The sequence below is a fragment of the Opisthorchis viverrini genome, assembly GCF_000715545.1.
Source record: "Opisthorchis viverrini unplaced genomic scaffold opera_v5_519, whole genome shotgun sequence".
NCBI classification, from domain to species: Eukaryota; Metazoa; Platyhelminthes; class Trematoda; order Opisthorchiida; family Opisthorchiidae; genus Opisthorchis; species Opisthorchis viverrini.
Window position 1 is genome coordinate 159,156 of NW_008752179.1, and position 21,089 is coordinate 180,244.

The 21,089-nt window shown below is 43.1% G+C and overlaps 1 protein-coding gene across 1 annotated transcript in view; it reads left to right on the plus strand.

The window, feature by feature from the left end:
- Positions 1-400: 400 nt before the first annotated feature.
- Positions 401-21,089, plus strand: part of T265_11538 (hypothetical protein) — a gene marked incomplete at both ends in the record, with an annotated part of 55,105 nt that continues 34,416 nt past the window's right edge. The window contains 4 exons of the mRNA XM_009178217.1: positions 401-453; positions 504-614; positions 1,401-1,568; positions 2,044-2,184. Of these exons, the coding sequence (XP_009176481.1) occupies positions 401-453; positions 504-614; positions 1,401-1,568; positions 2,044-2,184 (473 nt within the window). The remainder of the gene's footprint in view (positions 454-503; positions 615-1,400; positions 1,569-2,043; positions 2,185-21,089) is intronic.

The following is a 21,089-nucleotide window of genomic DNA, read 5'->3' on the forward strand; positions in this document are numbered from 1 at the left end:
GATGAAGATGATGATTCGGATGATGATGATGATGATGATGATTCGGATGATGTTCAATAGCGGATGAAAACGACAGTGGTTTGCGGTCAGCCAGCGGGCCATGTAATCTTACATCATCTGGTGCTTTTGAAGTTACCAAGAGTAGCATTTCAGGTAGTGGAATCGTATACTGGCAACTGTGCCTGTATAAATGCCAGGATGTTGGTGCAAGGCGGAGATACCCACCTTGCCTTACGGTAACACGCCTGTGTACACCTTGTCACCTTGTTGTACATTCTTTTTTGAATACCGAGAATTTAGACCAAAATGCGTATAATAACTGCAAGATAGAACAACTATCTGATTTAGTTTGTCGGAGCATATGTGAAGACGAGAACTTCAGCATGGCGGATTGGCATCCATGGTCCCGCGATCGATCCATCAAGCGCTAGTTAAGGTGCGACATAACCATATGTGATTCCAAGTCTCCTTGTTGTTGTGTCTGTCTTCTTCGCTGTCCACAGTTTGCTACGCGGGAGCTTGGCGAAACTGGCGTGTCGAGTCGGCCATCGTTTGTGCGTCACGAGGGCAAAGCAACTATATGCTGATTGGATGGCAGATAACCACACTAACAGGTAAGTCACTGGGCTTGTTCCAACCAATACATGTTACAAACTGACAGAAAAAAAAACGGGAAGTGACATCGATTCTTATTTCCATAAGGGAAACTACCCACAAGGTTCCTGAAAATTCTTCGACAGCCAACGACCGGTTTCGCCCTTCCACTCCGGGCTCATCAGGTAGGCGCAGTCCTCGAGTTTCCGTCAACCCTATGTTTTACTTGAACCCAAATTGGACTGTTTTCGAGAAATACACTCATTTGCACATCAATTTGGTTTTCACGAGAGACCCAACTGAATTTCCCGTTTATGATATTCTACAACTGATTGTGCTGCACACAGGCAGCCTCATATTTCAGTTGTAACGGTATTCGAGATATCGCAGTATATTTTCATACGGGAAACTACTCACAAGGTTGCTGAAAACTCTTTGACAGCCCAGTGGGGGATTTTGCCCTGTAAGTGAAGACTATGTGGACCACTTGTGTCAAATTAGTCGTGAAAAACACAAACTAACTGTAATACTGAGGTTTTGACGCCCATAAATGTGAATGCCACGATCGAAGTTGTCCCCAATACTGACTTGCCCTTATAATTATTTGGGGGGGGGATGGGAAAGTTTATTTATTACTTGCCGCTGTTTCGTTTGTTTCCACGAGTTTCACGATGAGTTTTCATGAAGTTCATAAGCGTTCGGAGTGTGTCTTCCACCAAGTTTACTAAACGTTAAAGTTTGGAGTTCGTCCTATTGGTCACTTATCCACACGAGCGTCGAATCTCCTGTACTTTCGCTCTTTGTAGAATACCGCCGTCGCTACGACCAACAGTCTATTGCACAGCCATCCAATGGGGTGGACAGTTGGAGTGGCAGTTCTTGCACAACCAGCTAAAGACGGTGAATCGCGATGACGAACTATCCAATATTCGATATGCATTGCCCTGCACAAGAGATGCATGGTTACTAAACGAGTGAGAATCTCTTGGTTTTTGAGGTCTGTATACCTAACTACGTGATGTTTATAGACATACTGGCCAATAGTTATCAGGGGGTAATGAATGAAAGATCAAGGAATTGCATTGTTATTACTAGTACAGTTATTCTCAGCAATTAATTTTCTGGATATACCAGTCAACTTGAGTACCGCTTCAGCTCATTGTCACAATAAGCGTATAAGAATCTCAAATTCAGATTTTTTAGACGCTTGTACGGTACATCTGATCCAACAACTTACTGTGAGATATCATCTTTTCGTTAAGCCATAGTAAGATATAGTGCCTTTCAACAAAGTTGATTCTATTTATAGTAACTATGGTAAGACAAGCAATATTGATCTAGTCGTCCGCGAGAATTTTCTATATGACCAAGCATAAGTGACCTAATGTTGTCCTTTTGTACAAGTTCACTTATGGGACCACCGTTTCCCTTGTTCTTTCTTGGTTGCAGATACATAACCTCATTACTATCCCGGCAGCCGGCTGAACAGAGTGAAATCACCGAGGCCATAAGCCATGTCGCCCACAATCCGATGGGCCAGATTATCCTATGGGACCATATTCGAGAAGAGTGGCAACAAATGATTTCCGAGTAAGGGTTCATTGTAAATTCGACTATTCTCTCTTACTAGGAACTCAAAAGGATACAAGCAAGTAGGGTTGAGCAGATAGGCATATATGTACCTTTTCCACTTTGAACTAGACTGCACACAATAGATGGTGTTCTCGGACTAGGATAAAACCAGATTTGTTGTTCAAACTTGTCAACTGGCAGTTAGTTTCCAGCGTAGGTGCCAGCCCAAGGTTTTGTCAATGTGTTTACCAGAGGAGGGGAAGAAGACTGCCAGATATTTTAGTGGGCACACAGAGGAGTGGCTGTTTTTTTGGCGTAGTTACCATTATTCGGTAGGACGATCGATCACAATTCAAATACGTCTTCCCGCGTTTTTGTTCACCAACCACGCGTTTCAAATGAATAATTAGAGGCAAAATTAAACGACACAGCATTGGTACTAGAGGTAAGCCTTGAATTTGACAGGATATTTGGGAGCTCTACTGCCGTCGTACTCGGATTGTTTGCAGTTATCGATGATAATGATGATGANAAAGATCAGACATATTGTGTTGAGTAGTCTCACGACAAATTTTCGCTAGCACTTTGGGGAGGTTTTCGAATTCGGAATCACCCTAATACACATCTAAATGAGTCGTAATTCTTAACTCTCGTGTAGCGAAATATGAATGGGACCATGTGTTTATTCTGCATACTGCGTCAAGATCACGCATTCAGATTTGTTGATAATTCCGTTGAGCAGTGATAGTAAACAGGTGGAAAGGGTTTGAATCCGAAAGTGTTGTTTTGAAAATAAAAACAGCTACAATTCCGCGTTTTTGTGATGATGATGATGATGATGATGATGATGATGATGATGATGATGATGATGATGATGATGATGATTCGGNGGTGATGATGATTCGGATGACGATGATGAAGATGAAGATGATTATTCGGATGATGATGATGATGATGATGATGATGGTGATGATGATTCGAATGATGACGATGAAGATGAAGATGATGATTCGGATGATGATGATGATGATGATGATGATGATGATGATGATGATGGTTCTGAACCACAAATGCGTATTTTCGCGTAAACGAGATGGTACAACTGAAGCTCTGGTAATTCACCACTGGTGGTAACTCAACACCTAGTGGGTTACCACACGGAAAACCAAATAATCATTTTGGATTATGGGTTGCCGACTGTCTTCCGATAGAGTTTTATCACTGAGTCCGACAAATACACTCATCCGCACAGAGACACTCTCGTTTATGATATTCTTCAGCTGAATGTGCTGCATAAAGGCCGCCTCATCATTCAGTTGGTACGATATTCGAGATATCGCATAAGAGAAACTGTTCACAAAATTGCTGAAAACTCTTCCACAGCGCACGACCAGTCTCGCCCTTCTTGAGACTCATCAGATAGACGCAGTCCTCGAGTTTGCTTCATGAGTTAGCACACCGAAAACCGAATTATATTTTTGGTTTGTGGGTCAATGACTGCACTCCAATGTGGTGCAATCCCCGAGAGCAAATGTACAGCAACCTTATGAGCAGTACATTACAAATCTATACATGTATCGCGATATTTCAAATATCGTAGCGACTGAAACATGAAGCGGCCTGGTGCAGCACACTCAGTTGCTTGACAACATCATAAACGATTCATCTGTGCTCCAGGTGAATCTCTCGAAAGAACCAAATTAGTTTGCAGATGAGTGTATATTCGCAAATCCACAGTTCTTTTTCAGCTAGTCTGATGCTGGTTGGAACGTTCCGGTTGAGAATTCGCGTTTAGTGGCTTAGTAAAAACTCAAAACATGCAGAATTTTGGGCGGCTTTAGTCAGTAAACACCTAACCGAAATCTTCACTTGCGTTAATGTCAAGAGACGGGAGATCACAACTCAATTTAAGCGGGTCAGTCCCATATACCCACATTTCGCATCCTCATTGTCTGGCTTTCTCGACACTCACTGACGTCAAAGAAAACACAAATGATCCTGTTTCCGCTTCTGCTACACGGATAAGCCGGATCAAGCGTTGTTTTTTTGGTTTTGCTCCTCGCCTACCTCCCTGTTGTTTTGCTCCAGTAAAACAGATACGTCACCCATGTAAGGAGAACACGAAAACACGTGTTTGGCGGTTCTTCTAGACCGGATTAACCACGAAATTACCCGCAAGGAATCCGATCTATTCAGTCCTACAACAGTGGACTGTTTATTGATTTTTGCTCAAAACGTGAGACAGCGTTCGTGATTACTGTGCTAACAACAGAGTTGAAAATATATCCAAGGTCCCTGAACCAGTTGTGTGAAAACGAAAGGAATAGAATGTCTTTTTTTATAAATGGCGCCTCTTTAGAGCACTACTCAACTACTCAAATAAACGTGCATACATTCCGTAAGACAGAATAACAAAACGCTGAGAACAGAGCGCTAAGTGGCAAGGATTAGATATCTTTTAGACGGCAGGTGAACTAAAACTGTACGGGAGCAGTGAGGCGTACTGATGTAGAAATAAGCTTAACTCCAAGCCAGCTAGAGCAGACGGAAGTATCGCAATATCTCGAACATGGTGTAACGGTGGATACTACTGATGAGGCATGCGAGTAGTGTCCTCTCGTAAATACGTTCCACGTCACTTGAAGAGTTAGATCTATTACGGAATTTGTTGGGAAAAGTTCATGAAGGCGCGTTCAAGTAGAAGATGGATATTCAGTCTTGTAAACAAGATTCATATGAGAGGTTCGCTTCCCTGTTCAATAGCCTGTAACTGTTAAGTTGGTGTTTCTCTACTAGACTACTCCTTAGGGAAGGCCTTCTTCCTTTCAGTGATACCAAATGAAATGTGAGGTGGCCTGATGCAGCACATTCAGTTGCTTAAAAACATCACTGACGAGAGATTCAGCTTGGATCCAGGTGAGTCTCTTGAAAAAATCAAATTAGTTTGCAAATGAGTGTATTTAGCTGAATTTCACAATCAATTGAATGCTAGTCAGCGTCATTTGGGTCCGCTATCATTTCTTCTGATTGGTTTGTTTATGAAATCAGTTGGCAATCAAACGCGACCAGTGCATGGGTGTGTATGCCCGTTGACTAGGATATGCGGGCGTTCCTTTTTCGCTAGCTGTTGACATCTTGCTACACTGCATACTAAAGCCAATCTAAGCCATCACTACGGTTGTATGTTGATCTCCAAAGCTTGAGCGTACACCCGCTCCATGTTTCGGATATTCTGCACAGGGGGTTTGTTAGGCGCAGTTGATGCTATGTTTCGGTCCTTAGCCAAAACGGGGTGTCCTTGTAAGGCGTTATCGATTCTAAAGAATTTTTCCAATATCATGAACCTGAAGATAGCGTCTGAAGTGCCATCTCTGTGGATTATCACCGTCAATCCGGCTTACACAATCTAGTAGGCATACTGGCCAGATGTCAAGCGAAGATCTCAACAAGAAAGTATCACAACGAGTGTGAGAACAACTGCGGCACAGCACACACATTCTCGCGAACACACACCACAACGAGTGTGAGAACAACTGCGGCACATAGCACACACATATTCACGCGAACACACAACCACACGCTCTGGTGACATCCGATTGCCACCTAGTGTCAAGAAGCAACCAATCAGAGCTCACGATAGCGAACTCAAATAGCGCTGCACTCTCAATCGATTGGAAAAGGTTTGGAACCTAGTGAGAGAAGTGATCATTTCAGAAGAGCTCTGTAAACAATCGGCAGTTTTGTTTACCATGCTCTTCTGAAACGCTGAATTTTACTCGCATTCAATCGATTGTAAAAACCCTTGAAAACGATTGCTCAGGTCAACCGAAATGTCGGATTAGAACAACTTATTTTAAAGTTTCCATGTTTAGTATTAAGGATGAAACACATACAATACAGAAGTCATAGAGGCAGAAAAATCTTTGAAAAATGTTATCTGAACGAATCTAGAGTTGTTAGGCAGTATGCTAAGTTGTCTTAAAGCGATCACCGTCAGGTGGAAAAGAAAAAGCGAGCTAAAAAGAAGGCATAAAAATATATAGGTATTTTCCCTGGGTAAATTGTCTGAAAACCATCAGAATGAAATTTGAGAAAACGAAAGTTGTGTGTGAAACGTGTCCTGCCTGTGATGTGATGAGTCGGGACTTAACACCGTCCACAGGCTCAATGATGTGGCAGGATAGAGAAAGAGAGTAGTATCTGGCCTGTCATGATCAATTCTTGTAAGAAGAGTGGAAAAGTCCAGACTATTAAACAGCTTGAAACAGGTAAACTCCCAAGCTTCCGCTCAGATGAAATCGGCAATCCCAAATGGCTTTTGTTAGTGCGGAACACCTGTAGTTTGGGTGGGTCTATTGGTCGTCTTTTGGTTTATTTCAGCTTGAAACAGGTAAACTCCCAAGCTTCTGCTCAGATGAAATCGGCAATCCCAGGTGGCTTTCGTTAGTGCTGAAAACCTGTAGTTTGGGTGGGTCCATTGGTTGTCTTTTGGTTTATCAAGCTTGAAAAATGATTTGCAAACGTTTCGTTACCAGGTGGGAAGACATCTGCAGTGTGCTCACGACGTGTCGCAGACGCAGTTATGTTGACTGTGCTGTTACAAATGTCATATATCACTTGACTTACGATTGTGGTGACAAGACAGTAGGGCCTTCGCCGCGGAGTTATTTATTAGAAAATTCCAACCGAACAGTTACAGACCATTGGACAGGGAAGCAAGACTCCCATACGCATCTTGTTTACAAAACCTGAACATCCATCTTCTCCTTGAACGCGTCTTTCTGAATTTTTCTGGATATTCATTGCCTTTTGATCAAATCTAAGAAAATGCGACTCCACAATTTCCATAATATATCTCACTTTTCAAGAGACGCAAAGCGAATTTACAAGAAGAAAACATACTACTCCCATGCATCCTCCATCAGTAGTATCACCGTTAGACCATGTCAGCGGATCGACTAGCTTGTCAGGAGCCATTACCCAGTCTTGGCGGATCGCAAGAATACCATCGTCATTGATTGTAAGACGGATGATTCAAACGGGCCACAAACAAAACACGTTCGCGATGGTTCGCCCCAGTAATTCGTGACTTTTCACTGATCAAACGCAAACACAACGAAAATGATGCCAGCAAGGTCACCTTGTCAGTTCTTTAATTTCGGTCTTTAGTCGATAACCTGTCAATTACCCAAATGACGGAATACTCTTTGACAGGTTTGCATCTTCTAGTGCGAGCCTCTTGATCATCAAACAAAAAACCATTATAGGTTGTCAAAAGCACTGTTCAATTAAGATTTTAAATCATATGCAAAATGGCAACCTTGAGTTTGTTTTGATGGAAGCAATAACCGTAGGATTCAACAACCATAATGGTAAGGTAGATACTTTGACGATTGACAACGTGGCCAGATTTTATAAATGTGGCGAGGGCAAAAGATCAGCTTCATGAAAATCAATCACACCGTCCGATGAGGAAGAGGTCCCGGTATGATGACAACAAAAATACAAACGGCTTCGAATGTCTATGTTCGCGAATGAATGTCACAAGACCTACGCCGCCACACAATATCTAGCAATATCACGGCAATTTAGTCTGGCCTTTTGATGCCATAGTGGATCATGAGTCATTTTGTAATGTACTACTCATAAGGTTGCTGAAAATCCTTCGACATACCACGACCGGTTTCGCCCTTTTTGGGGCTCATCAGGCAGAAACAGTCTCCAAGTTTCTATTTGAAACCAAATTGCACGAAATTAGCGAATATACACTCATTTGCAAACTAATTTGGTTTTTCGAGAGACTCACCTGGAACGCAGCTGAATCTCTCGGTTTTGATGTTTTCATCGAGAGAATCTGTTAGATCACATACGATGCCACAAAATAACTTGGAAAACATGAGGTACTGTGCTGGTCAATTGAAAAGTACACAAGTACTCTCCTCTTTACTGTAATCTGTCCTGATTTGCAAGACCCCCTCACTTTCTGTGAGTTTGCACTCCGAGAACATGTGAACTTGGTTTGACTCAGCGCGAATTCGGATACTCTAGAAATGAGGGTAAAATGTTTATGCGCGTCCCAAAGTTTGTCGAAAGCTGTATGATCGTTTGTGGTCTCATCTCTCTCATCAAGGGTAAGCACCTCAGCTTGCGGTGGATTTTGAAATCCTACGATGATGTTTCCACATCATTTAGAAAACCACTTATCAGCGAATTGGAATCTCAGTGAATTGCATTTATTTTGATGGCGATTTAGTTTTGACGAGAGGCTCTCCCAGCTGGGCCGCTCGTTTATGATGTTTTTGAGCAGCTTAATGAAAGACGAAACCTGTCGTAGGCTTTCGAAGAGTTTTCAGTAGCCTTATAAGTAGTGTGTTATATCTACAGAATTGGAACGTTTCTTTGTCCCGGAACTTTGGATCCAAAAGCCGCGGTACAATTTTGGGTGTAGCCCGACATTTTAGTCACTCGTAGACACCTAAGACTGAATACTGTTCAGGTTGCTTGAACACTCCTGCACTGATGTCCTAAAAGTACTCCTCTATCTATGAACCTTGGAATTTCAAATTTGGTGGTTTTTTTATTTGCACTAAAATAAAGTGCTGAATAGTGCGGAGTTGATCCATTAGTTTGCTTCCCAAATTTATTGACCTTGTAGTCTATAACGTGTATCCTATACAAATTAGCACACTTATTTGGGAAGTAAAATACACTAGTTTGGAGCTCACGATTGCCCAGCGGTTAGGACACGAACTTACTCAACAAAAGTCATTTGGTTTGAACCGCACCACCGCGTTTCGACTGCTCTTGTCTATGCAGTATCTCAGCCGTCATTTGTCTTTCAGATGGCAGAGCGGCCAGACATCAAAGCGACGTTACAGTTGAACACATGGCTGACTGAGATCAAAAGAAATTACGATAAAAATTTCTATGAAATGCTTATGTCAATGTCAGAAGAAAGGATATTATCTTAGAACTAATATAACGTATGAGATAATATATTGTGCATATGAACTGCCGTATAATACATATGACAGATAAATCCGGTAAAAAAATGTTACAAACTTGTCGCAAAATACTATATACGATGATCGTGAGATTAGGTCTACAACTTACCAACCGGTCGTACGCGGGAACCCAGTTGTTCAGAAACTCACACACATCCACGGGCTATATAATAATGTGATGCAATGTAGCATAATGAAAAGGTGTAAATTACTACGTTAGGTAACATGTCGCAGTGCAATACCGGGATCTTTTCCACATAAGCCCCAACAGAAAATTAATCCCCGCCACCCAAAACAGTTTCGAAAAAAGCGGAATGAAATTTGTGCCTCTAGTTTTTATATAAGAGGGTTAAATTGGGACATGTCATTAATAATTTGCATGAAAAGATCCGTATTTCGGTACCTTTGCCTCCAAACGAACTCACACAAGTAGCTGTCCACTAAAGACCGGTGTGTCAATCATCGTTTCAATTCCTTGGTATGATGCCCACCTTTTGGAGATGATGATTGTGCCGGGAGCGATGCAGTCCTGGATTATGTCTATCAAAGTGGTCGCAGTTCGATCTGGCACTGCCTACATGAACAACTCTTTAGTTTCCCGGCAGGTCCCTCCGAAAATCCACTGCTGGGGAAGGACTCGCCCTGTGTGGTTTTTACGACGAGAAGTTAGCGTTTCATCGATCTCGACGTGTAGACCTGGGCCGCTGATAACTGTTGGAGTCTGCAAAAGTCCTCAGGCGCAAAATTCGCGAAGAAAGTTCTCCCAGTCAACAGCGGTCGAGTGGCTAATAGATTATTCCTCTGAGCAGAATTTGATTTTTGCCAAATTTTTGAACCAGCAATAAATGAATAGAATTACTGTCCTAAACCCCATCCTAGACCACTCCAGCCAAGTTCCCTTTCGAAGACCGATCTCTTGCCCACACTGTCGGGCATTATACCTCCACCTGTCAGAAACAGTCGAAAGTGTCATTTGGTGGCCATTGTCGCATAAACGTTGCTGATGCATTACTCCGTGGCTTTGCAAAAAAAAACATATTACAGTCTCCTTGTCATGAACGAGAGTTGAAAGCGTCAGAAAGGTCATTTAGGGTTTTACGTCCGAACGGGAAAACTTTTTGAACAAAATGGGCATAGATGCGGATAAAGAATTGTTTTCATCAAAAATAGGTCGAGGTTGTGTGCGTAGATTAAACTGGAACTGGCAACAAGTGGCGGGTCTTAACCTTTCGCACATGCACTTTTGCATTAGTGGCCGGGCTTATATGGAAAAGATCCCAATACCGGACAATTATGGATAACAGCACGAGAATCGACTTGTCATGAAGTGCTGACATTATCGTCCCATTTCCATGAAATTTACAATTCTAAGCTCCAAAAATTCATAAACCCCATATTATTTCACCTGCCACGTTTACAGTCACGTGATAAGGGAAACATTTGCACCAAAATGCACAATAAACAACGTGATCCCGCAAATTGTACTGTCATTTATTTGACGAGAACAGTACAAAACATATGTTAACTCATTCTGACAGGTGTACTTTGTGCGCAAACATATCACTGAGTAAACCGTAATGTTATCCCATGTACCCGAAGTAAGACTATACTACATCCCTGCTACCAACCTATCAGCATCCTGCAGACAGTCACATCTAAACAAGACTGTTTCCTTACAGATGCGCAGTTCTAATATTTTCTAGCCGCTCGACGCCGGCACGTAACGACTGAAAACCTGGCTTTGCCGATGAAGTGTTTAGCACAAAATTATAATAGGACACGTTAGCTCTGCCTAGAACTACATGAGGTTACTGGTGTAACGGTGATTCTACTGATGGGGGAGGCATGCGAGTAGTATGTTTTCTTCTTGTAGATTCGCTTTGGGTCTCTTGAAAAGGGATATCGGCTGCGGAATTTGTGAAGTCGCTTTGTAGCATTTGCTTGGATATGAGCAACAGTCAATGAATATCCAGGAAAATTCAGGAAGACGCGTTCAATAGAAGATGGATCTTCAGTTTTTGTAAATAAGATGCAAATGAGAGTTTTGCTTCCCTGTCCGATAGCCTGTTCGCATTTTCTAGTAAATAATTCCGCAGCGAAGACTTTCCTTTCGCTAGTTGCTGGTCATTGGTCAGTTATTTACTACATTTAGTTACCCACTCATGAGGACAGGCGTCACCTGGACACATTCGTCATCTCACCATCATCATGAGCATCATCAACAATGCTCAACACTGGTGCTTTGTTGCCGTACAACCATGATTTATTTGAAAAACTTATTTTGGTCCCCTCCCTATCTAGGCTTTGGCAACCTGGCAGTATCACCCGCCTGGTGAGACCCGATAAAGACAAAAAAACAATCGTACCTGTATATATGGGTATTGGAGCTCATCAATAGATAATGACCAAGTTCTCGGCAAGAACAAATGATGAAATCATCTAAATTCTTCGTCCTCTATTCCGGTGGTTAGACAATGACCTGCGTACGCAACAGCTTTCGGAACCGAGAGCCGTTTTAAGCGATTTAGTTGCTTGCAGTTCTAAATACCTGAATATCTCAAGGACATGACAACTAATCGGTCGAGTCGCCGTGTTAGGAGTATGTAGGACACTTCCGTCATAACTCCCACCTTTTTAACACAATCTGCCCAAAAAATATCACTGTGGTCATGATAAAAACCTTGTGTCAGGTTGCTATGAAACCCATGGTAATCGAGAGATTTGACATGAATTCGGGACTTTAAGTCAGGAATAGGAGCACCCAACTGGGTTTGAAGATGGTTATGCCTTTCTGGATTTCACCGGATAGTTATGTTCTCCAGGATCTGAGACAGTCGCTGACGTGGACATCTGTCTAGTCGGGCTTACATATCCGATGAAATTAACGTAGCTGAAGGCTCTATGAAGTACCTTGTCGTCAAGACCACAAGAATACACGCAAAGAACCCACAACGGCTACCTCACAAAGACATTTGATGAAGTACTGGACCGTCTGCCAATTTCAATCCATTCAGAAACAGGAGACATTTTGTCGGAATAATTTACAACAGATCGTCGAGACAGCCTGTATGCTACACATTATGCAAAAATATCAATTTCCGACTGACCATGGTTGACTCCATCGAGTGCAACGCTCCAAGGATTTCCTCATCACTATGAACTTAAAAGAAAGCTAAACCGCCATGTTGGTTATGGAGTAGGATAAGTATGAGCGCGAACGCACCAAATACATGTTTTGTCCATCACACTTCCAACTTGGTTCGTAAAGTAGTATATAGTTTACACTGACGCTTACATTACACATAGTTATCCACCAATCTGAAGGGCACTAATCTCTACTACTCTCTCAAACATGGGAACAGACAATGGGCACTCTGAAATACAAATGCATAAAGGCCGACGAGTAAAGACAGCAAACGACAATGGCGTATAGAAGCAAATTTCCGACTGATCTCCTCTTTTGTGACAAACTGGAATGGTGTCCACCTGAATAGCACTTGAATTCACGCGAGCCAGAAGATCTCTCGGTGGAAAGCCTTTGGTGTGGCAATTGATTGCGATTTTTTATTTGGCCAGCAAAACTGTAGAGGGCATCAAGCATGATGCAGACCATCTTTTGAGGCCATCATGTCATGGCATAACAACTATAAAAATCTTCAAACTGACGATTCATTCAGGGTCCAATCGATAGTCAGATAATCAATAATCAAAAATCATTATTTTCAGATCTTATGTTAGTCGAAATCCACTGTAATACCTTATCATAAGTCGAATGCAGTGAGTTTATTGCCTGGTAATGACTTATTGGACAACAACAGCTCCCTAGTTGTTGTACGTACTTTGTTCGTTTTCTAAAAATTTACCGGCGCGTGTCAGAATAAAGGGGTCACAGAGTTCGCAGGCAAGTTGTCATTGTTCCCAAGTCTCCTAAACACTGAAAGCCAACGCTGCGACCGCAGATGGTTTGGAATGGAACTAACATGGTGTTGGCGCCAATCAGCGTTCGTTAAAATAGGGTCTAGTGGGCATATTGGTGGACACCTGAATACACCTGGTTAGTTTCTCAAGGTCGTTTCGTGACAATCAATCACTATGCTTCGCCGCGGGATTTCAAACTCGGGGCCTTCACCAACGGTAAGCCACACTTTCTGCCTACTGAAAATGATGTAAAAACAGTTGGTTAATCACCTTGTGTCACCTTATATTCAAGAATCCAGTTTTCCAAGTGGTTTATCCAAAAAACATGGGTCATGCGTCATACTCATCCACTTCGTGGCACGGAAGCTGGTCGGTATCGGAAAACCGTTCGATACACTCATTGACCAGTTGGATTGGCTTACCGTACAAACTCTGGCGGTATGAATACCATGCCAAGGGATGATATCAGTTCGTTTCTCATCCAAGTGGCTAATATACTCCTAAAAACGTCAAAATCCCGGTGATTTTGACTTTGGTTCACTCTTCGACAATCACTCTAAACCCACAGTACCCTAGAAATGTGTGATGCAGTAAAACACCCACATAAACTAACAGCTGGATTGGAAAAATTCGGTCTTACAGTGGGCACCATAGACTGTTTGACCAAGCGTTTGCGCTGAAATTTTGGCAGCCATTATGAAATGATAAATCAATAATCATTGATTTTCTGTTTATTCCCATCGTTTTGAATCAGACGTGAGTCCTCGTGACGGGGCCTCGGTTTTTGTTATCTGTGGTGGGACTTAGCTAATTGAAACGAAATACGTCGGCTGCAGTAGTCCGGAGATCACGGTGATGACGAGTGCTTGACGGGTGGAGCTCATTGCAGTCAAAAGTACGCAAACGTGAGATGCCTTTATGCCCCCATTACAGGGTTATTCATTCCCTTCGGTACGAAGGGGGTGCTAGCAAGAACGTGGAGGAATATGACTGTGACTGGTTGATGAGATTACACACCTCTGGAATTGTTCAACCGGTTGAAAAACCAGACTTACCACTCAAGCCGCAAAATACGTGTACAGAAACAGTGGTGCCCCTAGAATTCATTGGCCAGTAGCGATAAGCTTGATCGTCACTTAAATAAAGTAAAAATGGCATTGTAAAATCTGTGTATAATGCACGCAGCCGCTATGATGAAAGACGGTTTTCTTTAAGAGAGCGCCTTGGTGTGCCTTTCAATCGTAGTTTAGTTCATCCCCTGTCATGAAGAACCAAAAAATGCTCAAAAGACAAACTCTAGGTGCCTGTTTTTGCTTTCTAATACAGAGTTAACTCATGTACTAAGCAAAGAGTTTATTCTTGATGATACGCGTGGGTTAGCTTTTTTTTAAAAATCCGATTACCTCACTACCGAATATCAAGTGATGTGCTTAAACAAAAGACTGCAGATTTACCCTATAGTTTGATGAAAAAACATGCAGGCAATTCTGAAAAGCATTTTCTCAGTACAGTTTAGTCTGACAAGTTTATCGATTAATGGTAACAGATTTAAAGAATTCTTATTTCTTGTTCATAACCACACCACTCTCGTTTAAACGACCGTGTTCCTTTTCTAGTGTAATTATTCCGGTGAGTCAACACCAAAGGGAAGCACTGGACCCGAGTTTCGCTCTTATTAGAGCTCATCAGCAGTGCATATCCAATGGCCGTGTCGGGATCTGAACCGCGGACATCTGACATGAGAGGCGAGCGTGTAGGCACTACTTCATCAACGCACGTTGGACGCATCTGAATTATCACCTGTGAACAGTCGAACGTGTTCACACTTGAGCGATGTGATTGGTGTGCCCGACTCATTTTATTTCACGAGTTCCCATTTTAGCGGTAAAAATAGGTCTTGCATTGGAGTTGAAATATTCTATTCAACTCTCGCTTACCGCACACATCTGTCTTGCTTCAAGCTTACATATTTGGACGTCACACACGATGCATAACGGAATATCAAGCATGAAACTGCCCCATGCTAAGCGGTCCCGTTAGGTGTACTGAATTGTGTTAGAAATCTAATTGCATAAACATGATGTGACTGGCTTAAATCCACCCACACAAGGTCATTTGTTTGTGCTTCGCGTGTGGGTGATCCACTGGCATGTTTAACATGTTCTCAAACAGAGTTTTCGATTAAACTTCATACTCATTTTATCGTGTTAGAGACACATTCACGTTTTAACGCCACTTGCCGTTTGTTTGTGCGCTCAGTTTTTGACAGAAGATTGCGGCAACCTTCACTTTTGCGTTTATCTGCATTCAGTGTACGTACAGTGTGGAATCCGCTTGATAAAGTATCGAACTAACCGTTCATTTGATATCATCACCTACATGAATATCTGAACATCTACAAGTACCACAGAATGACTGACTGAACCCGAGATGTTAGAAAACGACCCTAATATTCCAGACAGAGAAATTTTCGTTCTTGGGACCCTTGAATGAAGTTACGTGGAGCGCATACAACGTTGGGCATACCGCTCGCTCAGAAAATCAGAATGGTAGTCGTGCGCTCGCTAATGTTACACTCAGTTTATCGAAATGCAGTTGATCTGTTCACCGAGCTTCGCAACTGCGCACTGACCATGTCTCCTCGACTGGGGACGAAACGTTTGCAGGCCAGTTACCAAGCAAGGCGAACAGATCAACTGCCATCTGATCAACCCCTAATGTCACACTCGACGTTTTCCAGTATAAAGAGTTTTCAGGCGGATTCGTTAACCTAAGCGAACTTTCGAGAACAAATGGATGACAAATAATGGGTTTACCATACGCAATATTGACTATGGTGGACCGCAATGAATAATTTCATCATGCAGGCAAACTCAGAATTTTATGTTTGGCCGAATGACTTCAGGGATCTACTAGCTCAAACCCCATGGGGATAAGCACGTCTGACGAGTCCTGAACAGGGCAGCTGGATTTTCATAAAAGAAAAAACTCACAAGGTTGTTGAAAACTCTTCGACAGCCCACGATCGGTTTCGCCTTTCCACTTCGGGCTCATCAGGTAGGAGCAGTCCCCGAGTTTCCGTCAACCTTATGTTCTGCTTGAACCCAAATCGGACTGTGTCCGAGAAACGTACTCATTTGCAAATCAGTCCGGTTTTTTCACGCGTAGCGGGCTTCTTCTCATTCCACTCATTGCAGGCGAAGGAAACGTTATTCACAAACTTTTCACGAGCAACTAGTCATCGCCTGCGTGACGCACATTGAACAAATGAATATCAATACTCTACAAAAACACTAGAAATACCATCGACTCTCTAGTTTACATGGGGTCAATATTAGGAAAACAGTTATAAAGTTTCAAAAACTTTCCACAAATACGAACGAGCTGGCTGCTTGCAAGCAAGGCGAACTATTCAGTAGTATTTTTTCTGTTTTAGTATAGAGCTACACGCATCCGGACGAATCAGTTATGCCGAATTCCTTCGGGCTGTTTCCGCAAGAATGCTGACTACTACACAGCTAGAATCAAGTCACGTGATACTGTCAGTGATGTCAGATTGTTTTCAAGACAAAAGGAAATCAGAGTCCGTGTATTTCGCCGGCTCCTTTGTGTCCGTTTGACATTCAGCATGTCTGGAAATGAGGTCGAATAACATAGGAAATTCTTACTGAATCGACGTAAACTGGATCAACCGGGGTGCATGGAAAGAACAAAGTAAACACACACTTGACTAAACTGATGAGCGTTGATGCAACATGTATATGCTTTTGCAACAAAATTTCTGATAAGCCCTGGAGGCATTCAAGCTGTTCAGTTAACCCTTAGTTTCTAGGTAACACTCTTATCGGAAATGATACACTTTTACAAATGAGTGATGTTTTTAGTATTCTAGGGAAGAGTGAGAACGTGGATGGTGTTCAAGATGGTCTACCCACACGTGCGCATCTTCTTTCGTAGTCAGCTGATTTTGAAGGTGTACAATCAAACTGTTTTCATGATCGATAGTTATCGATTTTGTACTTGAAATTCGACCACGCTCATCCAAACGATTAAGTTTGTTCAAATCGGAATTTGTCAGAGGAACACATAAGCATACCTATTTAATGTGACGTATAAATAAAGCGATTGTTCGTCGGACCGAATTCGGGTCTGAAAACCCGACGTTACCAAATAAAGCGGTGGCCACTAATCTTTACGCAACATCTCCGAAATCACACATTTGACCCTGTTCTTTTTAAACCTCGTCAGGCAGGCTCCGTCCTCGAGGTCCAATCAACCTTGTCCGAGGACAGTTGGAACCTTACCAGTATCAAGAAATCCACCAATGTTACCTAGCAACCTGTTTTAACTGATTCAGAAAAATGCACAAATCTAACGAGTTGAATTGCTGAAGTCACAAAGTAGCGAGCTTCTGGTAAAAACAGAAAGTGAATGATTGCAATGGACTCCACCGCTTTGTCCTAATTCACGGCCACCGCCTGTTGTCTTCGATTAGATTGTATCCTGTACAAAAGACACTGCTAGCTTTCAGTTGCCGTCAGTTCCAATCACACAGAAACTACGTTTTCATATATAGACGTAATATACTCCTCATGAGGTTGCTGGAAACTCCTCGACAACCCACGGCCGGTTTTACCCTCCTTCGGAGTCATCTGGTGGGCCCCCCGTCAAAACTAAATTTGTATGCAAATCACTGTAGTTCGCTACGTTCTTGCGATTTGAGTTCAAGTACAACATAAGGTTGACGGGGCGACATGACTTAAGTGGCTAGAGCGCGAATTTACCGACCAGAAGGTTCGCGGTTCGAACTCAACTTCTGCCTCTCGACTTTCCCCATCTAGGCTTGGGCAACCTGACAGTATCCCAGCCTTCTGGGATACTTCTGGTTTACTTCTGGTGGCATGGCAGCTAGGCACCGGAAGGTTGTAACAGCTGAAAGATTTAGATTTTTATTTGACAGAAACTAGGGGACTGCGCCCACATGATGTACCCCAAGCAGGAGGAAACCGGTCGTCGGCTGTCGAAGAATTATCAGAAATCTTATGATTAGTGTATTACGTCTATACTTGTCTCATGATGTCTCGAATATGGTACCAAACGAAACATGAGGCATTCTGGTACAACACACTCAGTTGCTGCACCATAGATTCAGCTGGTTTCCAGGTGAGTCTTCCCTTCAAATCCGAGTTGGTATGCAAATGAATGAAAGTCGCTTACCTTTTAAAACGGGCCGCTGCGCACCGAGGACGTCGAAATACTTCCAGTGTTTGAACATCAATGTCTTCGGAACAGTGTCCGATTCTGGTGGGAACCCTGGATCAGCAATGATGAAGTACGTCGAACGGCATTCGCAAGAAGTAATTCAGCCATGACAGATAAACTAATCACACTGCATCGGTTGTGCTGGTTGGGCCACATGCTTAGTGCGCCAGTCAACTTACTTCATCGAAGGGGTCTTTTTGCACAACTACGTGAAGGGTGAAAAGAAGCCAGAGGGGTCAAACAATGACTTAGCAACAAAGTATAGAAGCCATTGTTGGTAGTGTGAAGAGATTTGGGATTTTTGTGGGGATTTCGTCCTGTAAGTGAAGCCAATCTATGCTGAAAAGCCGAGAAGCATTGTACAGCTGTTTCATCCTTATTGGGGATCATCAGCAGTGCGCATCCCAAGAAACTCTCTAACCCGCGACTTCCAACTACCAACAATCTGTAAGTAGCTCAGTGGATGTATAAACTTCACTCGATGATTGAAACTTCTATCTGAGAAGTCGTTGCTCGAGGAGCCAGTCAACACGTGTGACCGCGTGATGTGGATCCCGTGATTGAAGGATGAGCGGCGCTACATCCTGTCTAAGTGCGAGTTAATCACACTGCTGATCAGCCACTCGTGGCCGAACGGTCAAGTGTTCAAGCTACTAGCCGGGAGGTCGCGGGTTCCAGACTCTTCGGAGTTTCGTGAGATGCGCACTGCTGATGATTCCCAATAAGGATGAAACAGCTGTACAGTGCTTCTCGGCTTTTCAGCATAGATTGGCTTCATAGAAGCCATTACCAGAAAACCCAGCTGCATTGGTTATTGCCGTCTTCTTGGATGGGGACCCCGAGACGGTCCACATCAACAGTTAGAGACATTGTCAGACATGGCCCAGACGCGCCCTCAATGGCAGTTACCTTCAACGCATAGCTTTCTTCCCCATCCCCCATCTGACAGCCTACTGACAGTGCTGTATTTACGCGTTTATTCATCAGCTCCCGCCTCCAATGCGCAGCTATCTACCCAAATCATTAGTCAACGAAAATGTGGCAGCTACAAGCCCTGTAAGACAATTACGCGGTTCTTAGAGCTGATATTGATGATGATGATTAGGATGATGATGATGATGATGATGATGATGATGATGATGATGATGATGATGATGATGATGATGATGATGATGATGATGATGATGATGATGATGATGGATATCTTGATTGTTCCGCAGGCTTACGGTTCAACACTTTATGAACAAATAAGCGTTTCTAATTTATACGGCCCAATTCCGAGACGTGCCAGGAAATCGCCTTTGTAGTTGAAAGCGCAGTATAGCGCCATACTACCACAGGGAAAAGTTGGTGTCTCGTAGAAGTTACCTAGGCCTACCCGGAAGGTTAATCAGTGACAGTACCATGTAGCTACCCAGTCACCCACACGCTTGAATGTTTAGCTTACAGTCGCTCACTGGATCCCGAGACCTGTTTCTTTTTCATACTCAAACCACGTCACATTAAGCTGACGCGTAGGACACCGATTGTCTTTATCGTCAAGTCAGCGTAGCAAGTACTCATGTGCTGACACGCCCACTCACACACAAACGGACTTACATATAGGGAAACCGAACACAGCACACAGACTCGCACGCGCGCATTTAGCAGGACGTCAACCACTCTCCACAAGTCCACGGACAACCATGGAGCTTTTCGCATGCTAAAAACCGCGGTAGTTTAAACCATTTCTCAAAGCTATTGGCATTCATCTCATTAAAAATATATCTCAGGGGTGGGATTCTGAGAGAAAACCTCAAAGCATTCCCACTGTCACGGATGCATCGTATATTTCGGGTTCCAGGAGGTGCAAGCCAAAGGCTGTGTCCTTGAAGTCATGATGATAGCAGGAGGTGCATGTCCCAAGTATGAAAGCGTCCAAACCAAATGAATTGGGACAGAAACTGAAAGGGGCTCATTTGAAATCCAACCATAAGAGGGCCAGATCATCCGACGAGTGCGAGTCCCGCGATTTATTGAAAGCCTAACCAGTATTCTTGGTCATAACTTTTTCAAACTGCTGTTACTGACATGGAATTCAAAAGGTTAGAAGTAGTCCGGACTGTTCATCTTCATCAAGAGTTTGGACCTGTAATGCCGGAAAGACGTATTTCGATATGCCCCCCATCAGACACCGTGGCTGCCGGTTGCCCAACCGCTTCATTGAACTAATCACCATAGTGCCAGCTGGAACATCATACGATGACTATCTGCTGAATCGACCGGTTTTCTACTGGTACCCCAAATTATTCTGTAAAAAAACGCCTTTCTAAATCTGTGACTTTCACCAAACGCAAATATTTTATGTATGTCAACGGTAACGTCTCCTTCTAGTCTTCCAAAACTGATTTAACTTGAAACTCGCGGAAATCGCTTGTGTTTTCCTCCCCCTTCAGGACACTTGCTGAACACTTATCCAATTTTCCTTCTTGAAGCTCACCTGGAAGGCGCAGTTTCTGAATTCCCGTCAACCTGAACCTTCAGTTTGAACTCAACTTGCACGAAACTCTCTAAACACACTCAAATGCTATTATATCTGCTGATTTGCCAATCAGATGTATCTGCTGCCGACCCGCTCCAGTGCCTAGTGCCGAAGAAGACTCACAGAAGGGAACACAACAGCTATATTCCGAACAAGCGAGTGTGAGAGCGTGAGTGCGTGCGCGTGCGCGTGCGAATGTACAACGGTGTCAAGCTATC